Here is a 14979-nt window from a genome sequence, read left to right on the forward strand (position 1 = left end):
ACTCTCTAACGGATGATTGATTTTTTAGAACCGTTGATAACGGTTAATGGCCGTTATAGGTTGTAATAGCAAAATTAGTAGCCATCGGCTAACGATTCTAAAAATGTTCAGATAGATCATCCTTTAAAGAGATTGGATTCAACCATACAACCGGCCATTATAATATGATTGAGACGATCATCTTACATATTTTTGTAACGAACATTTACCTGATCGTTTTACCATGAGCATAATAATAAGATGATCCGTTATGACGCCGAAAATATGACTCTCAACAACGAAGGGGAAATAAACAAATCAAGCCCTCTTCAAGGAAAATCACTTCATTGAGATTCGAAAGTTCTCCCAGCTACAAACCTTCGATTTCCCAAGCCCTTTCTTTGACACTAAACAAAAGCTTTACTTATCAGATCATAACATATCAAGGGTAAAAACCCCTCTAATCCGCCAGATCCTTGGCCTTTGCACCATCTCTAGCAGCATCCTCCTTGGGGGCGGCTGGCTTGGGCACTGCAGCTGGAGCCGGAGCTGAAGCCAGGAGTGGAGGCTGGGCCGCCACGGGCAGAGCTGTGCGAGGCGTCACCGGCGGGGCGGGGGCTCCGGCATTGTTGTCACCAGCCGCAAGGTCCGGGAAGTTGCCAAAGTTGAAGAACACGCTCTGGGATGGCTTCCTCTGGTGGCGACCTGCACGGTGAGACATCTTTCCTCTTCTCTTCCCTCTCTCTTCGCTCACTCTCTCTTCTCTTGAAGAGATTTGATCACATGAACAGTCAGAAACAGGTTAGAATGCAAGTGCATTTGGCTCTGACTCCCTTTATATAGGGCAAGGGAGAGGGTGTTTTCGGGGTAGGAATCATTCATTAATTGCTGGGACGCTTATGTGCATTGTCTTTACATGTAAGAGCAATGAAGGAGGAGGACCAGAACTTGACATGTATGGCCTTCGGACGCCTTCGTTACGTCCTTCCTTTCAATTAATGCCTTGACCACTTTAGGGTTCGCTTTATTCACTCCATTTTTGGTAGAATATCCTCTTGGAACTTAGCTATTTATGCAGGTTTTTGGTCACGAGATGTAATGAGTCGAGATCCATCGACGACCATGGACCGGGGGCGAGCATGCGACGGTCGTAAGGTAGTGTGATGGCGGCATGAGCGCGCAATATGATCGATCGGGGATTATTAAGGACCGCAGACTTGAAAATGGCAGCATATAGTGATCATCAGTTGAGGATTATGAAGGACTGCCAACTTAAAAAAAGCTGTGCATAACGGTGGTGTAGTAATTTAGTGGAATGATGAGTTTACCATTTTTAAGTGCTTACCTTCCATAAAACAAGTTTGAGGAGTCATCTAATTTCAACGTTTCTCTTCCCCTTTGTTTGCCAAAATTGTCCACTCAGTCCTAAACCTATTGTACTAATGCCAATTTAGTCTTAAACTTTTTAATTTTAGTAATTTAATTTCTAAACCTTTGTGTAAAATTCTAATATAATCCTTTTGGTTGATTTTCACTAGAATCCGTTAACGGAGATTGTAAAAAATTTATGACTAAATTGGTAAAATTGAAAATTGCAGGACAAATTTGGCATCAATATAATATTCACAGGGCTAATGAGGTAATTTTCCTCCATCATGACCGATCTTATGTCAACAAAAAATATTGCTTTGCATTTAACAGTGTTAGAAATTTTAAAGAAGTGTCTAAATTGAGTAGATTTTATAAAGATTAAGGACCAAATTGAAAAAAAAAAAAAGTTGCTGGCCACCCATGTCATCATCCAAAAAAAAAAATAATAATTAACATCATGAGGTCTAAGAATGTTGCTATGAGATTGGGAAGCACATTAATTGTCTTGAGTGACAGTGTGAATACATGAATGACCCTTCATGGCTTCAACGCCACAATTCTATCTTATTTTTTGGGATTTGGTTCATTCATTGACTTGGGCTTGTTCTTGGGTTGGGAAACAGATTGCCATTAACAAATTCAACGGTAGTTCAAGTGACAAAGCAGCAAAACTTCTGCATCGTCCTCGATATTATATTCAGAAAAAAAAAAAACGAGGTTCTTGTTGGAGATAAGATTCAGGAAAGAAATGCAACATCTTAATGCAGGTCCCGATTTCCCGATTGTCAAAGTTCTTTGCACCCAAGATCCTAATACAACTCACCTATCCAAGACTCAGAAAAGCATATTCATGTTAAGAAGTGTGTATTAGCAAGTTTTGCTAGACCTTTTAATTATATATGTTATGGGAATTTTCTTAATAGATGTTTCGACAATATTTTACGGGTTATGTCTTTCTCTGTCATTATTGGTGGGCTATAAATATAGATATTACCCAATACCCAGACGACCGGGTAGAAGAAAACGCAAACCCAACCTTTTGTTTATAAGGATAAATTACATGCATAAATTGTTTCGAGTGCGATGGGGGCACATGGAGAAAGAAGTCCAAGTCAAGTACATACGCAAGAGAGCTTTGGAAATTTAAACACCGTGTCAATCAGAAAGCGTATCGCTCAAAAATGTGATTAGATATGTTAAAATATATAAATATTAAATTACACCCTCATTTAATCATTTAAGCTTTCGAGACAGTTGACAATAATCCTATAAATTTTCACATAATATCAAAACAAAGATTTTGAGTTCAAATCTTCCATATCCTGGATTATCTCTCCAATAAGTGATGAGTTTTAAGCTTCTAATTATCTTCCAAATTACATATCTTCACGTGTTCATCTAACAGTCATCCACATTACATATATAAAATACGGTCTCTTGATGTAGGCACCGAACAAAGTGCATCTTTCAAAGCAGATCCCAGATTTAAAGAAAAAGAGAAGGCATCGAGAGATGCTGCTACTATTGGCCACGTCGTTCCGCTGTCTCTAAACTAATAATTACTCTGACTCTGTGCTCGAAATTTTTAATGGCGCTCAGTGCAATGTATGTTGTCATCGTCTACGTATGGATCAGACAAGAACTCTCCGATCGTAAGGTGAATAACGCACGTGCGTGCAAGCTTTGACTTGGCGCCAAGCCACGAACGTTTGAGCTTAACTAGCTGCAATCTCTCTTAGTGATTCTTCGTGGCGAGTGTTTCAGGAAATGTTCAGGCCGTGTTGATAAATTTCTCTGCAGCTTCTTCTCGATTCCCTTCGTTCTTTCCCGATCCGTGCAAGTACAAGTTCCTTGACTTGATCCTCGCCTTCATGGGGATTTCTCTTTCTACGTCCTGAAGAAGTTGCAAAGCTGTTGTCATCCCGGTTCTCGAGCCACTTTGCAAAAAAAAATTCGATGGATTAGATACCACTGAGTGATTTATAAGTAAACACACATACTCAAGTAGTCATTGACTTTTCGACCCAAAAAAAAGTAGTCATTGACTTGAGTGATTACTGAGAATATTTATTTTAGAAGACTTGATTCATGTGAAACGAATCGGACCATTGCATGTACTCCTGATGGTTTGCTCTTCTCCACAGGGTGCCCGCAGCCTCAAGTCATTTTCTCGGGACGTGTTGCTTTTGCTCTGGTTCAAAAAGTCAACGTCAAAATCTAAATATAAATTAAAAAAATGGGAATTAATACATCCTTTAACTTTACTCCACATAGTAATAATCTCTTCATATTTCAAAACCTATGATTATAAAAAAATCACCGCCACTTGGGTTATCACGAGCGGTAAGCTTTTGTCGGCAACAATGAAGGCTGGTCAAAATAAAACTTATCAGTCAACAAGGCAATTGGCAAACTACAAACTTAGACAAAAAAACAAAAAACCACAAGCTTGGCTGACATTGAAGGAAATTGACCAACACAAGGTGAAAGAGTTTTTGACGAGAGTCTTCACCAATACTTGAGAGAAATTAATTGACAAAGTCATCAATAGCAAGCTATTTTAGAATTTGGTTAAGTGTCAACACAAAACTATTAATGAATTGAATATAGATTTGTCAGCACATCAGTCGAACATGAGACAATGAATCGACACAAGCACTAAATACTGAATGGTTAGCCAATATTCTCTTGATCAATAACTTCTTGTAGATTAGTATGCTCAATAATAGGAGATCATTTATTAGAGTTTATTGCTTCTAATTGATAACTGCATATAGGCTTAAAGCCTCGTTTGGTTTAGACTTTGAGCCCCCAAAGCCCATTAAAAAAAAAATTTGATGTTTGGTTTAACATTTGGAACTCCCCTTCCCTAAATGCTTCCCTTTGAAATGTTGAAAGCCTAAAATAGGTGGGGACCTATTTTGGGCATTTAGCATTTTCAACATGCTAATCCTCATCTACTGTTCATCTATTGACTTATCTTTTTTTTTTTTTTTACCAAGCATCTTCCCCATACCCCAACTGCCACCGGCCAAATCTGGCCACCGGCCTGGGGTTGCGGACCTAGGCGACGCTTGCCTAGGTCACACAAGCCTAAATCACGCAAGCCCGATCTAGGCCCAGGCCTGCCGCTTGAGGTCGCACGACCTCAAGTAGCCTCACCGGCAGCCATATCTTGGTTCATGTAACCTTAGCCAGCCTTGCCGGCGGCCAGATCTGATCGCCGATGGTTGACCCACCGTTGATTGGCGATGGAGTTTCATTGAATTTTGTTTTATTTTTTTAAAAATAATAATAAAAGCCCTTTGTAAATGTTGGGTTTACCAAACGGTATTTACACCAAAGTCACTTTCGAATGCCCTTTAAATTATAATTTGTCAAACGTTCAAGTATTCCCGAAAACCCTTTTACCCTAAAGGTATTTATATTTGGCCAAAGGCATTTGTCCAAAGTCAAACCAAACGGACCTAAGATGAATTCAAAATCCACAATGGTTTGTGAAAACTGTTGGTAATAGGATATTAAAGCCCAATTGTAATTCCTGTAACAATACGTCACACAATTAAAAACAAAATGGTTGTTATGCATTTCATTTCAATTTATTCTTAAATTTACATTTCCAACAACCCTTCAAACAACGTGTTAAGACAAATTTTCCAAAAAGCTGAAAAGTCTTTTTCCTCGCCTCTTTTTATTGTCTTCTTCAATGTTCAATCATGAGGAGGGTTTGAGCTAGTCTCACCCTCCCCTTCATCTGTTTTGATTTTCTTTGAGTTTTTTTAATATTTTCCTCTTTTTTCTCTCCCGATCTAGTGCTAGATTTAAGAGTTTGAACTCTTCGAATCTAATTCTAGACTTAAGAGTTTAATCATGTGTTCAAAGATTCGATACCCTCGTGCTATGTCCATGTAGTGGTCCTTTGCCTCCAGTTTCAATAATGATCGCAGAAGCTACAGCGACTTGTTAAACTATGAAGATTTGTTCTTCCAAAGGTTGGGTCTCTATTTATTCAACCTATTTTGATTGTCTTCGTATAACAATGGTTGTCTTCGTATAACGATGGTGTACAGGAAGTCAAACCTAGGTGCACATCACCAACTAGCAATACTATAGTTATTGAAGAAGGAATTTCCAACGTGTGCTCATCATTGATGATGATACAAGATTCAGAGATTGATCATTCATTATTTTGTTTGACAAATCCATTCTTCTTGAATGAGTGTATATTTAACCCTACTAATACTTTGTTGATCCTTCTTGCTTTTTGGATTAGGCTTTGTTTTGTAGTATTTTGGCTTTTGTTTTACTTCGATTTGCTTCACCATGAAAGTTTATGTACTTTTTATGTGTCCTTTTTAGACATAAATATAATTTTTTTCGATTGAAAAAAGAAAACAAACAAATAAACAAACAAGCAACAACAACAACAACCCTTCAATTTTGGCATACCATTTACATTTTTCAGCAACTTCTAATTTCCTGTGCTCTTCGCTCAACAAAATTAGGGGGGATTTTATCTTTCTTCCCTAGGGAAATCGGTTTTTGATCTGACATGATCACAGTGTTATGAATTCTCTTAAAATTTCTTAAGATATTATAACGAACAACTACAAACCTCCGAAACATTTTCAATTTACAGCTGTCAACCAATCTTGAGCTAGTATTCTCGGAGCTAGTTTGTTGTCGTATCATTATATCTTGACACATAATTTCAAAAGGTTCTTAATTTTGAATTGAAATTTATTATTATGTAGCCTAAAGTCTTCCACTCCCTTTAAGAAATCCGGATTCACGGACACCATCGTCGTAATTGACGTGCTTGACTCCGATCACACACGGACTCAAATCCAAGTAAGTTTTCGTCCTAGAAAACGATTTCTCAAGAGACTATACAATCAACCATCATCGTTTCTTACCATTTGACCATGAATTCCCCGAGCAAACCCTAAACTTGTCGGACAGCTAGCTGTTGACTGGGGGCTCTTGTTCGGTCAGAGCAGTGAACAGTTTGAACCCGGTCGGAGGGAAAACGAGGAACAGCTTTGCCCATCGGTGCGTCGCCATCGCTTGTCCTAAAACCTCTAAAGCCCTGGAAGAACCTCTGCGGTGCGCACGTAGGAAGAAAGATGTATCTCTCTCCTCCTTCCCATCACGCTTCTGTTAAGCTCCATGGCCTCACCGGCCCAAAGGTAACTCCTTTCTTTTTAGTTCGAAAAAAAATCCAATTTTTATTGCTGAAGAACACAACCCACGAACTGGGTCGCTCAAAATGAAGAGTATGGAAAAGGGGTTGGTTTTCTTTTTCTGTCGAATCGTAGGTTTCTTGGAGGAAATTTAGAGTACATTGCAGTTCGCCGAAACTGAAAGAGGCGTCGAGCTACGTCCCGCCAGCTCCAATTTTTCTCCCGGATGGACCATGGAAGCAGGTGAGGATGCGTCCATTCAATGTTGCTTTTTGAATTGAGGTTCATGGGCCTGTGTGTAGATTTATGTTCGAGGATCGACGTTCTTGAAATGGGAATGGCTGTGCCAGAATGGGGAGGACTTGTGTTTTTCAAATGGTTTGGTTCTATTCAAGTTTGTTTTTTCTTTGGGTGTTTCTTTATAATTAATGGTCCTGTCTTTTGGTGATAATCATGCAAACGAGCAAATGGGGTTTGTGATATCTTTGAGACAGAGTCAATCGAGCAATTTTAGATTTTTTCCTTTCATTGAGACGTTACATTAGTATTGTAGCTCGTGGTATTGAAAACAGAATCCAATAGTAGTTCTATGGAGCAAAGGCACATGTTGTAATGTCTGTACTCACATGCACATGTCGGGTTGCAGATGCCCATTATCAGATTTGTATTCTGTAATTCCTGAACTGCTCAAACGTTTTGTGTAAGAGTTCTCATAATCTCCTTCTGTACTTATTTTAATTATCTGTGGCAAAATTTCTTTGATTTAACCCAGTGCTGTGACTCTGCAGATCCCTGGAGGGGTTACTGCTGCAGAGGGATTCAGAGCTGCTGGCATATTTGGTGGTTTACGGGCCAAAGGAGAAAAACCAGATTTAGCTCTTGTTGTTTGTGATGTCGATGCTATGTCAGCAGGTTTGTCTTGAATTGAAATGTTTATAGATTCATGGGCTCTTAGGGGACTAAATTTATGAAAATTTTGCTTATTATTCAACCCCAATTTATGATAGGGTCATTCACTACAAACATAGTTGCAGCAGCACCTGTTGTGTACTGCAGAAATTCATTAGAAACGTCGAGAACTGTAAGTAGATCATTATGTTTTCTCAATGGTGTTCTATTTTTCTTGGCAATCAGATTTAGAAGCACATTGAATAGTAGTACTTTTTATCTGATGGCTGGATTATCATGTCACGTAGATTGGTTTGCCATTTCTTTTTTAGCAGCTGTTTGTGTAGATCTGGTTCTTTTTCTCCCTCACTTTTTTTCTTTTCTTGTTTTTTTTTTTTTTTGGGGGGTGGTGGTAGTGGTTTTGGATTTGCATGGATGCTAATGAAGCAGGTATATTTCATCGTATTTAAGTAATGTGTAACTTCATTTGATTGCACATGTTCTTGCACTCATACATGAATCCTTGAATTGGGAGAAAACAGGGTAATATGGAGGTGCGAGGGGCCAGGATGGCTATCTTTACATGGTGAAATAATTGTTCTAGTGACAGTGTTTACTAAAAGATGTCTCATGACATGCAATGAAATGTTTAGAATACGTATAAGAATCCAAAGGGACGTCAAAGAAGACTTACAAAAGATTTTTAATGTTCATCTTTACATGATAAAGCGCAACAGCATCAAATGATCCATGTAACCAATCCTATTTGGGGGGGGTAGGCCTTGGTGGTTGTTGTTTTCCCTATCTATACTTCCTCAGAGAAGTCCTAGCCAAAAATGGTATTCTTTTGTTGTTACATTTAATGTATTGCTGTTTCGATAAACATCTTTATTATAATCTATTGATTATACCTTGATTTGACGATTCAAAGACCCTCTAATTTACTAGATATGCAAATTTTTCAGGCACGTGCGGTGTTGATAAATGCTGGTCAAGCCAATGCAGCAACTGTAAGCTGACTCTTTGTGTAGTTCTCAACAACTGCATCTACCCATTGCCCTGCTCTGCATGGAATGTAAAGGAAAATGTTTCATTCAGTGAGGTTCATTCGCTGCAAAAAGAAACTCTAGTTCATAGAGTGGCATATGAAACAATTTGCCCTTGATTTAGGCTTAACACATCAACAATTGGCGCTTCGACTGGCTAAATAGTATTGCTTTTTTCCAGGGAGATGCTGGTTACCAGGACGTGATAGATTGTGTAAAATCTCTTGCTGAAGTATGTGACACCTTTACCTTTTTATTTTGAGAGGCAGTGCATTTGTTATAAGTTTGTCTAAGTTCAAAATGACAATTTCATAATTGCAGCGGCTTCAAGTAAGGCCTGAGGAGATTTTGGTTGAATCCACTGGTGTAATAGGTCAAAGAATTAAGAAGGTATGTGCAGTGTTGGTTCTTGTGATTGTTTATTCTTTCTTCCTTGCACAACGCAGCATGTTAATGTGACCTATAAATACTTAAAAGTTTTGTTGGACACTTTCGGTAGAAATTGCTTTGCGGCCCCTATGATTTAAATTGATGGTTTATTTTACTTCTGTCATATGCAGGATGCGCTTCTCAATTCACTTCCAGATTTAGTTAATTCACTATCACCAACTACTGAAGGGTATTTCTTAAGTCACTTTCTTGTTTTATGTACAACCTTCTAGCATGAACTTTACCTACAAGATCAATTAGGTTAACTTCATAGTATATGCTTTTTTCTTTATTTTATTTGTTTTGAGAATTGAGCCATTCTTTTGTAACCTGTTGTAAGAGTATTCATAAGTTTTAGTTTTGTACGGGGGCTTTGCAGTGCAGACTCAGCAGCAGTTTCAATAACAACAACTGACCTTGTGAGTAAGAGTGTTGCTGTTGAGGTTGAGGTGAGCTTAAAGCTTCTGTACTTATCATTTTCCTTTTTCAATTCTCTTTGACATGACACTGAGACAAGTTGTCACCATGTATTTTAACTGATATGTCTAACATCTGCAATATACATGCTTTGACTATGCAATAGCATCTGTCAGATTTTAACTTTTATGACCTGATGTCAAAGGATTTTAACAAGAGTTTTGTGATCACGACTACATTTTGTATTGAACTTTGTGTGCATATATCTCATGTGACTACTTGTTTGCACATTGACAGATACCAAGGGTATAGTTAGTAGCCATTACAAACTATGGGGTCAAAATTCCTTTTCTGTTGCAAGTTTCCTATTTAGAAAGTATTAAAGAAAAGATTGATTCCCATATACCCTGGGGGTTGAAATTCTCGAGGTGCTAAAATATATTTATTTGAATGTTGGCATCTGCGACCTTATTCCTTCTATGGAATTTACAGGTTGGTGGGACAAATGTTAGAGTTGGTGGAATGGCAAAAGGTTCTGGGATGATCCACCCAAATATGGCTACCATGCTTGGTGTAAGCATTTTTTATGCTTATTTCTTCACGTGTAGTTACTCATCAAATGATTGATAGCGGTATATTGTTAGGTTGTAACAACTGATGCTCTTGTCACAAGTGATGTTTGGAGATCGATGGTACGGATCGCTGTTGACCGGAGTTTCAACCAAATTACTGTATGTATAGATTTCTTTGCTCTAAAAGTGCCATTAAAATTGTAAGACATTATTGATGCTCCCAATAATCTATTTTAGTTTTCCTTTTCCTGCTTGGCTGCTCAGTTTGTAAGATAGATCTGAGTTAGCTGTTCTTCTTTTATTAGTATTTTTGTCCCAAAATTTAGTCTCGGTTTACAGATCATCTCCATTTAGGAGAGAGTTTGCATTCCATTTTACCATTGCTCATCTGCATTTCAGTCACTTGTGTATCGAGTGCAGCATTCTGTTGTTTAAAACCTTTCTGTGGTGAAACTGCAAGCTCTTCAGCAATAGCTAACCAACGCAAGATCATGGCCGGGAGAAACTTGTAGCGAAGAATACATCCTAAAGCCAAAGCCAAAGACAGAGTGTCACAGATAAACATGAGCCATATTAACCTTTGGCTGTTCTCATTGTACTAGTTTGAGAGACTACAAGTTTGGCCATGATGTAGGAGGCTATTAGTCATTGTAATAGCACAGGCTTGTCTTTGTGGCAACACATGCAAACCTTGATTCAATTAGACACCGTTGCTTTTTGAGAATTGATTAAGTTGATTCCGTTAAGGAGCACCTACCAAGTACAGAAAAAGGCACATAAAGGAGACTTCACCACAAACTGCCTGCACTATGGGGAAGATTTACAGTATTAGAATGAACAGCTATTTTTTGTGGGCGTGACATCTCAACTGAGGCTCTCTTTTGAATATTAAGGAGGTCTGAAAGATGAAATTAATGCTGAGTTTGTTATCATTGTGTTTTGGTTCTTTTAATCTCCGTGATCTGCTATTAGTGTCTTTGTAACTGACGTTGGTGATCTATTTTAATTTTCTCCCATTTCATCTATCCCATTGTCATCTACGCCTTCTCAATTTAAGCATGATTTTGGTAATATGCCATGCATGCTGTATCAAGATGTTATGACTACAGGATCTCTTTGGCCTTTTTTATGGTAAAACAACTATCTACATAGATATACCGATTTAATTCTAACATTTCATTTGTCATCACATTAACAGAAAATCTTTGCCGTTATATGGCATCCGCTCATTCAAGTTATCTATTGGTATCCATCATCGTAAGATGAAGTTGATTAGCCAATTAATAATTGAAAGCACCTTCTGTTGATTTCCTGCAGGTAGATGGAGATACCAGTACCAATGATACTGTCCTTGCTTTGGCTAGTGGCTTATCTGGATCAAACAGGATATCGTCCTTGGACAGTGACGAGGCAATGCAACTTCAAGCATGCCTTGATGGGGTAAGCTTGAGGCAACTTTTTCTGTGGCTTTTTTTAAGTACACGTCTTGAGGATTTTGACTATTACCAGCATGCCATGCAATATGCATCATCTCCTTTCATTCTCTCAGAGTCTCAAACTCCATAACTTATATAGGCGAATGCTTGTTTGATCTGCACTTCAGTTTGTAAAATTCTGTGAAGCATGGTGATAGTTTTGCAAATTGATTTAATACTAGATATGAATGTCGTAATCTTTATATACATTATTTAAAGAAAGTCACTACAAAGGACCTAAAAGCAAACACAGCAAGCATAATGAAGAGACGTTCTGTATGTTTCAATCTGCATTGTTTAGATGCTCACAATAGTCTATATCTGTTAATTTTGTTAATTGGGAATTTGTTACTGATGATTTGCACATTATTTTCAGGTGATGCAAGGTCTTGCTAAATCAATAGCATGGGATGGGGAAGGAGCGACGTGCTTAATTGAGGTTTGCATGTTATATCTCCCAAGTAGCACTCTGAAATTTATCTTTTGAAACGTCTTTTTAGTCTTGCAATTAAAAAAATCCATAACAATTGGAAGGCATCCTTTTGATCTGATTCTTTCGTCATCTTATTTGCTAGACTGAATCATAAGCACAATGTATTGACTGTGATATACTAGGCTACATTCTGCTGTGTAAATTCAGTGAGACACCAGGTAGATAACAAAGCCATAGTTTGGCCATGTCAAGTAACAGGGTCTTTTTATACACAGTCAAATGACATCTTGTTATATAGTTCTGGGGTTGCAGGGCCAAAATCAGGGCATTGTTGTCGTGTTTTGTGATTGGAGACAATCTTAAGCTACACTACAGTGTATAGTGGCTGAGATACTCTCACATAGTCCCTTACTGATTAAGGATTTATTCTATTTCCCAGAATAAAAGGGAGAAAGAAGAGGGGGGGAGGAGAAGCAAGGATTTAATGCGTTATTAATATGTCATGCCCAGTCCTTGATGATGCTTGAACATGTTAATTCTCAATAAATCAGCATGTGTTCTTTGTTTCTCGAAGTCATGATTTGACGGCTGATCTCCTTTTGTTTTTCCTTTAAAAAAAAAATTTATTGTTAAATTGCAACCTGATATTCAATCCTGTCTGATATTTTGGTGACCAGAAGAGAATTGATGCAGTTTAGCTATAAAGTATGAAGGAAATAGGTTGACAGATCGTTTTATCCTTTTGAAACTGATGCAGGTCAATGTGACTGGCGCTAACAGTGAGGCTGAAGCAGCAAAAATTGCACGGGCAGTGGCATCTTCATCTCTTGTTAAGGTATGGTAATAAAAATGAGCATTCAGCATTAGGTTGATTGCCAGGCTAACTGACTGTGAAATTTGTGAAATTAGGCTGCTGTATATGGGAGAGATCCAAACTGGGGACGCATTGCTTGTGCTGCTGGCTATGCTGGAATTCCATTTCAGCTAAATAAGCTCCGTATAGAACTTGGTGACATTCTTTTAATGAGTGGTGGACAGCCACAATCATTCAACAGGTAATAGGGAGAGAAAATATTCCATGGTTGGAAGGAGGGTTTATTTTAAGAGCTTGCCTGTGATGTCAATTGCATGCTGCGACAAGAATATATGGTGAACGCTGTAGTTAAATACAAGATAAGCAGCATGAGTGGTTCCTTCACAGAGCTGCAGATCTATGTTTCTTTATTTATTCTTTAAAGAAGGTAACCTATCGCCATCTTCTAAGATAGAAAGGATGTGTTTCTTGTCAAACTCCAATTAAATTGCTTTTTGCGCGACCATATTTTTTAATCCCGTCACCCTTCATCTTAGCAGAAATCAAGCTTTTGTATGTTAAAGTGTGTTTGCCAAGCATTGTTTTTGTTCTTTTTTGGCCCAAGGACTGAGCTTGCTTGAAGAAGTCATTTTCACCAATTTTAACAAGTGACATTTCTCTCTCCTCTCTCTTTGTTCTAATGAACTGGACTAATTACAGGAATTTGGCCAGTGACTATCTTAGGAAGGCTGGTGAGATCCATGGTTCAGTCGGAATTCAAATCTCTGTTGGTAAGATCCTGTACAAACCTTATCTTTTGCAAGTTGGCTGCTCTTATCATGTTGACTCTGGAACTAATTTCACACGTTGCATAAAGATAGCAAACATCCTTCAACGTCAAGCTCCCTCGAGTTTGAGGGGACAGCGCTGTAACATTTGGGGAAATTCTGGCAAGCATCTGTTTTTGGTCGTTTCATATCTGTGGTTATGAGTGTGGATGGCTGGAGGGTCACACCGCAAATTGCTCATATGTGATTTGTCAGATGAGCATAGATATTCCCTGATGATAAAGTTAAAAATACCCCCCTAAATCTTGTAGAAGGCTTAGAAAGCTCTTATCTTCCTGAAGGTACTTTATCATGTTATGTTAAAATGATGTGGCTTCTCTATGTTCCCCAGGTGGAATTCCACATGGTACTTTTAGATGAAAAATGGTCGACTCGTTCGCCTTTATGGTAAAATATTGTCAAGCGTGGTAAAGCATACTTAATAAAAATTCTCACGCACTTCGCATGTACGAACGATTTTGCATATTGTATCCCAAATAAACACCATCTTGGACACTGTAGAAATTTTCTCTAGGTGATGGAGTGTATTGGCGTGCGCCTGATCTGTTTCCAAGTTCACTTTTTAACAGTTCTAGTCTTTGCATAAGGTACCCACATCCTCATGTCCATGCCAAATTTGAAGATATGAACCTGATAGTGTCGCTTCTGTTTTACTTTCGGTTTCTCTTACCTTCTTCTCATAAATCCTCATTTTCTCGTCGATGATGTGTTCTCATTGTACACTTGGGTAACTGTCTCTTGGCTTCAATTCTTCTCCGACAGGTGATGGACCAGGAAGCGGGAAGGCATGGGGCTGCGATTTGAGCTACGACTACGTGAAAATAAACGCTGAATACACGACTTAGAGCAGACCTCCATTGGTCACCTTGTTGGTCTACTAGTACCATAACTATTTAGTGCTCCTCTATCTAGGTTTGACAAAGTCGATAATGGTGAATGAGATTTCACCATTGCGAGCTTACCATTCAGCTTCTTGCTTTCGATGCAAATTTACTCGAATCACTTTCAGAAAGAGGTCATAAACCCTGTCATGGGGATGGTAATTCATGCGCAAACTGGCTAGTAAATCACGCTTTGTTTGTTCTACGACCTTGGTTAGCCTGCTTTCTTTTCTTGAAGGCGATCGAGCCGGCACTATTTAAATTAGCTCAGCAAGAAGAACCTTTCCAGAGCTATTTGAAATAAGATCAACTTATTACAGGTTTTCGACATAAATGCCCCCCTTTTTATAGGACACTGGAAGATGACGATCCTCATAGATTAGTGGCTTCTTAGTACTAAGCAAATCCGATTGCCAGAAAGTTAGCTGAATCAAAGGGGTCGGGTTCTTTAGGCAGCCTGCTTTTATACAAAGCCTTAACAACACACTCGTCGAGATCCACATCATTTTTATTGGCAATTTCATCCTTAAATCCAAGCAACGATCACTAATCTTTTCACACATCCTCGTTACTCTTAAAATACCAACTGGGTCGCCCTTCAAATACTAACTGGGCTCAGCACGAGATTTATTTTTGGCCATATAAGAAAATTAGAACAGAAAAC

At 38.5% G+C, this 14979-nt stretch overlaps 1 protein-coding gene across 1 annotated transcript; it reads left to right on the forward strand.

Annotated features, from left to right (window-relative positions):
• The first annotated feature begins 6173 nt into the window (after positions 1 to 6173).
• LOC104426487 (arginine biosynthesis bifunctional protein ArgJ, chloroplastic) lies at positions 6174 to 14521 on the forward strand. Its single transcript, XM_010039558.3, has 17 exons — positions 6174 to 6539; positions 6669 to 6776; positions 7322 to 7445; positions 7541 to 7614; positions 8387 to 8431; positions 8649 to 8699; positions 8789 to 8857; positions 9028 to 9086; positions 9276 to 9345; positions 9806 to 9886; positions 9958 to 10044; positions 11203 to 11325; positions 11737 to 11799; positions 12551 to 12628; positions 12703 to 12848; positions 13307 to 13377; positions 14197 to 14521. Exons 1-17 carry the CDS (start codon positions 6477 to 6479, stop codon positions 14277 to 14279), a joined length of 1395 nt encoding a protein of 464 aa, XP_010037860.2. The 5' UTR covers positions 6174 to 6476; the 3' UTR covers positions 14280 to 14521.
• The last annotated feature ends 458 nt before the right edge of the window (positions 14522 to 14979 follow it).

This window comes from Eucalyptus grandis, chromosome 11 (genome assembly GCF_016545825.1).
Source record: "Eucalyptus grandis isolate ANBG69807.140 chromosome 11, ASM1654582v1, whole genome shotgun sequence".
Lineage (NCBI taxonomy): Eukaryota > Viridiplantae > Streptophyta > Magnoliopsida > Myrtales > Myrtaceae > Eucalyptus > Eucalyptus grandis.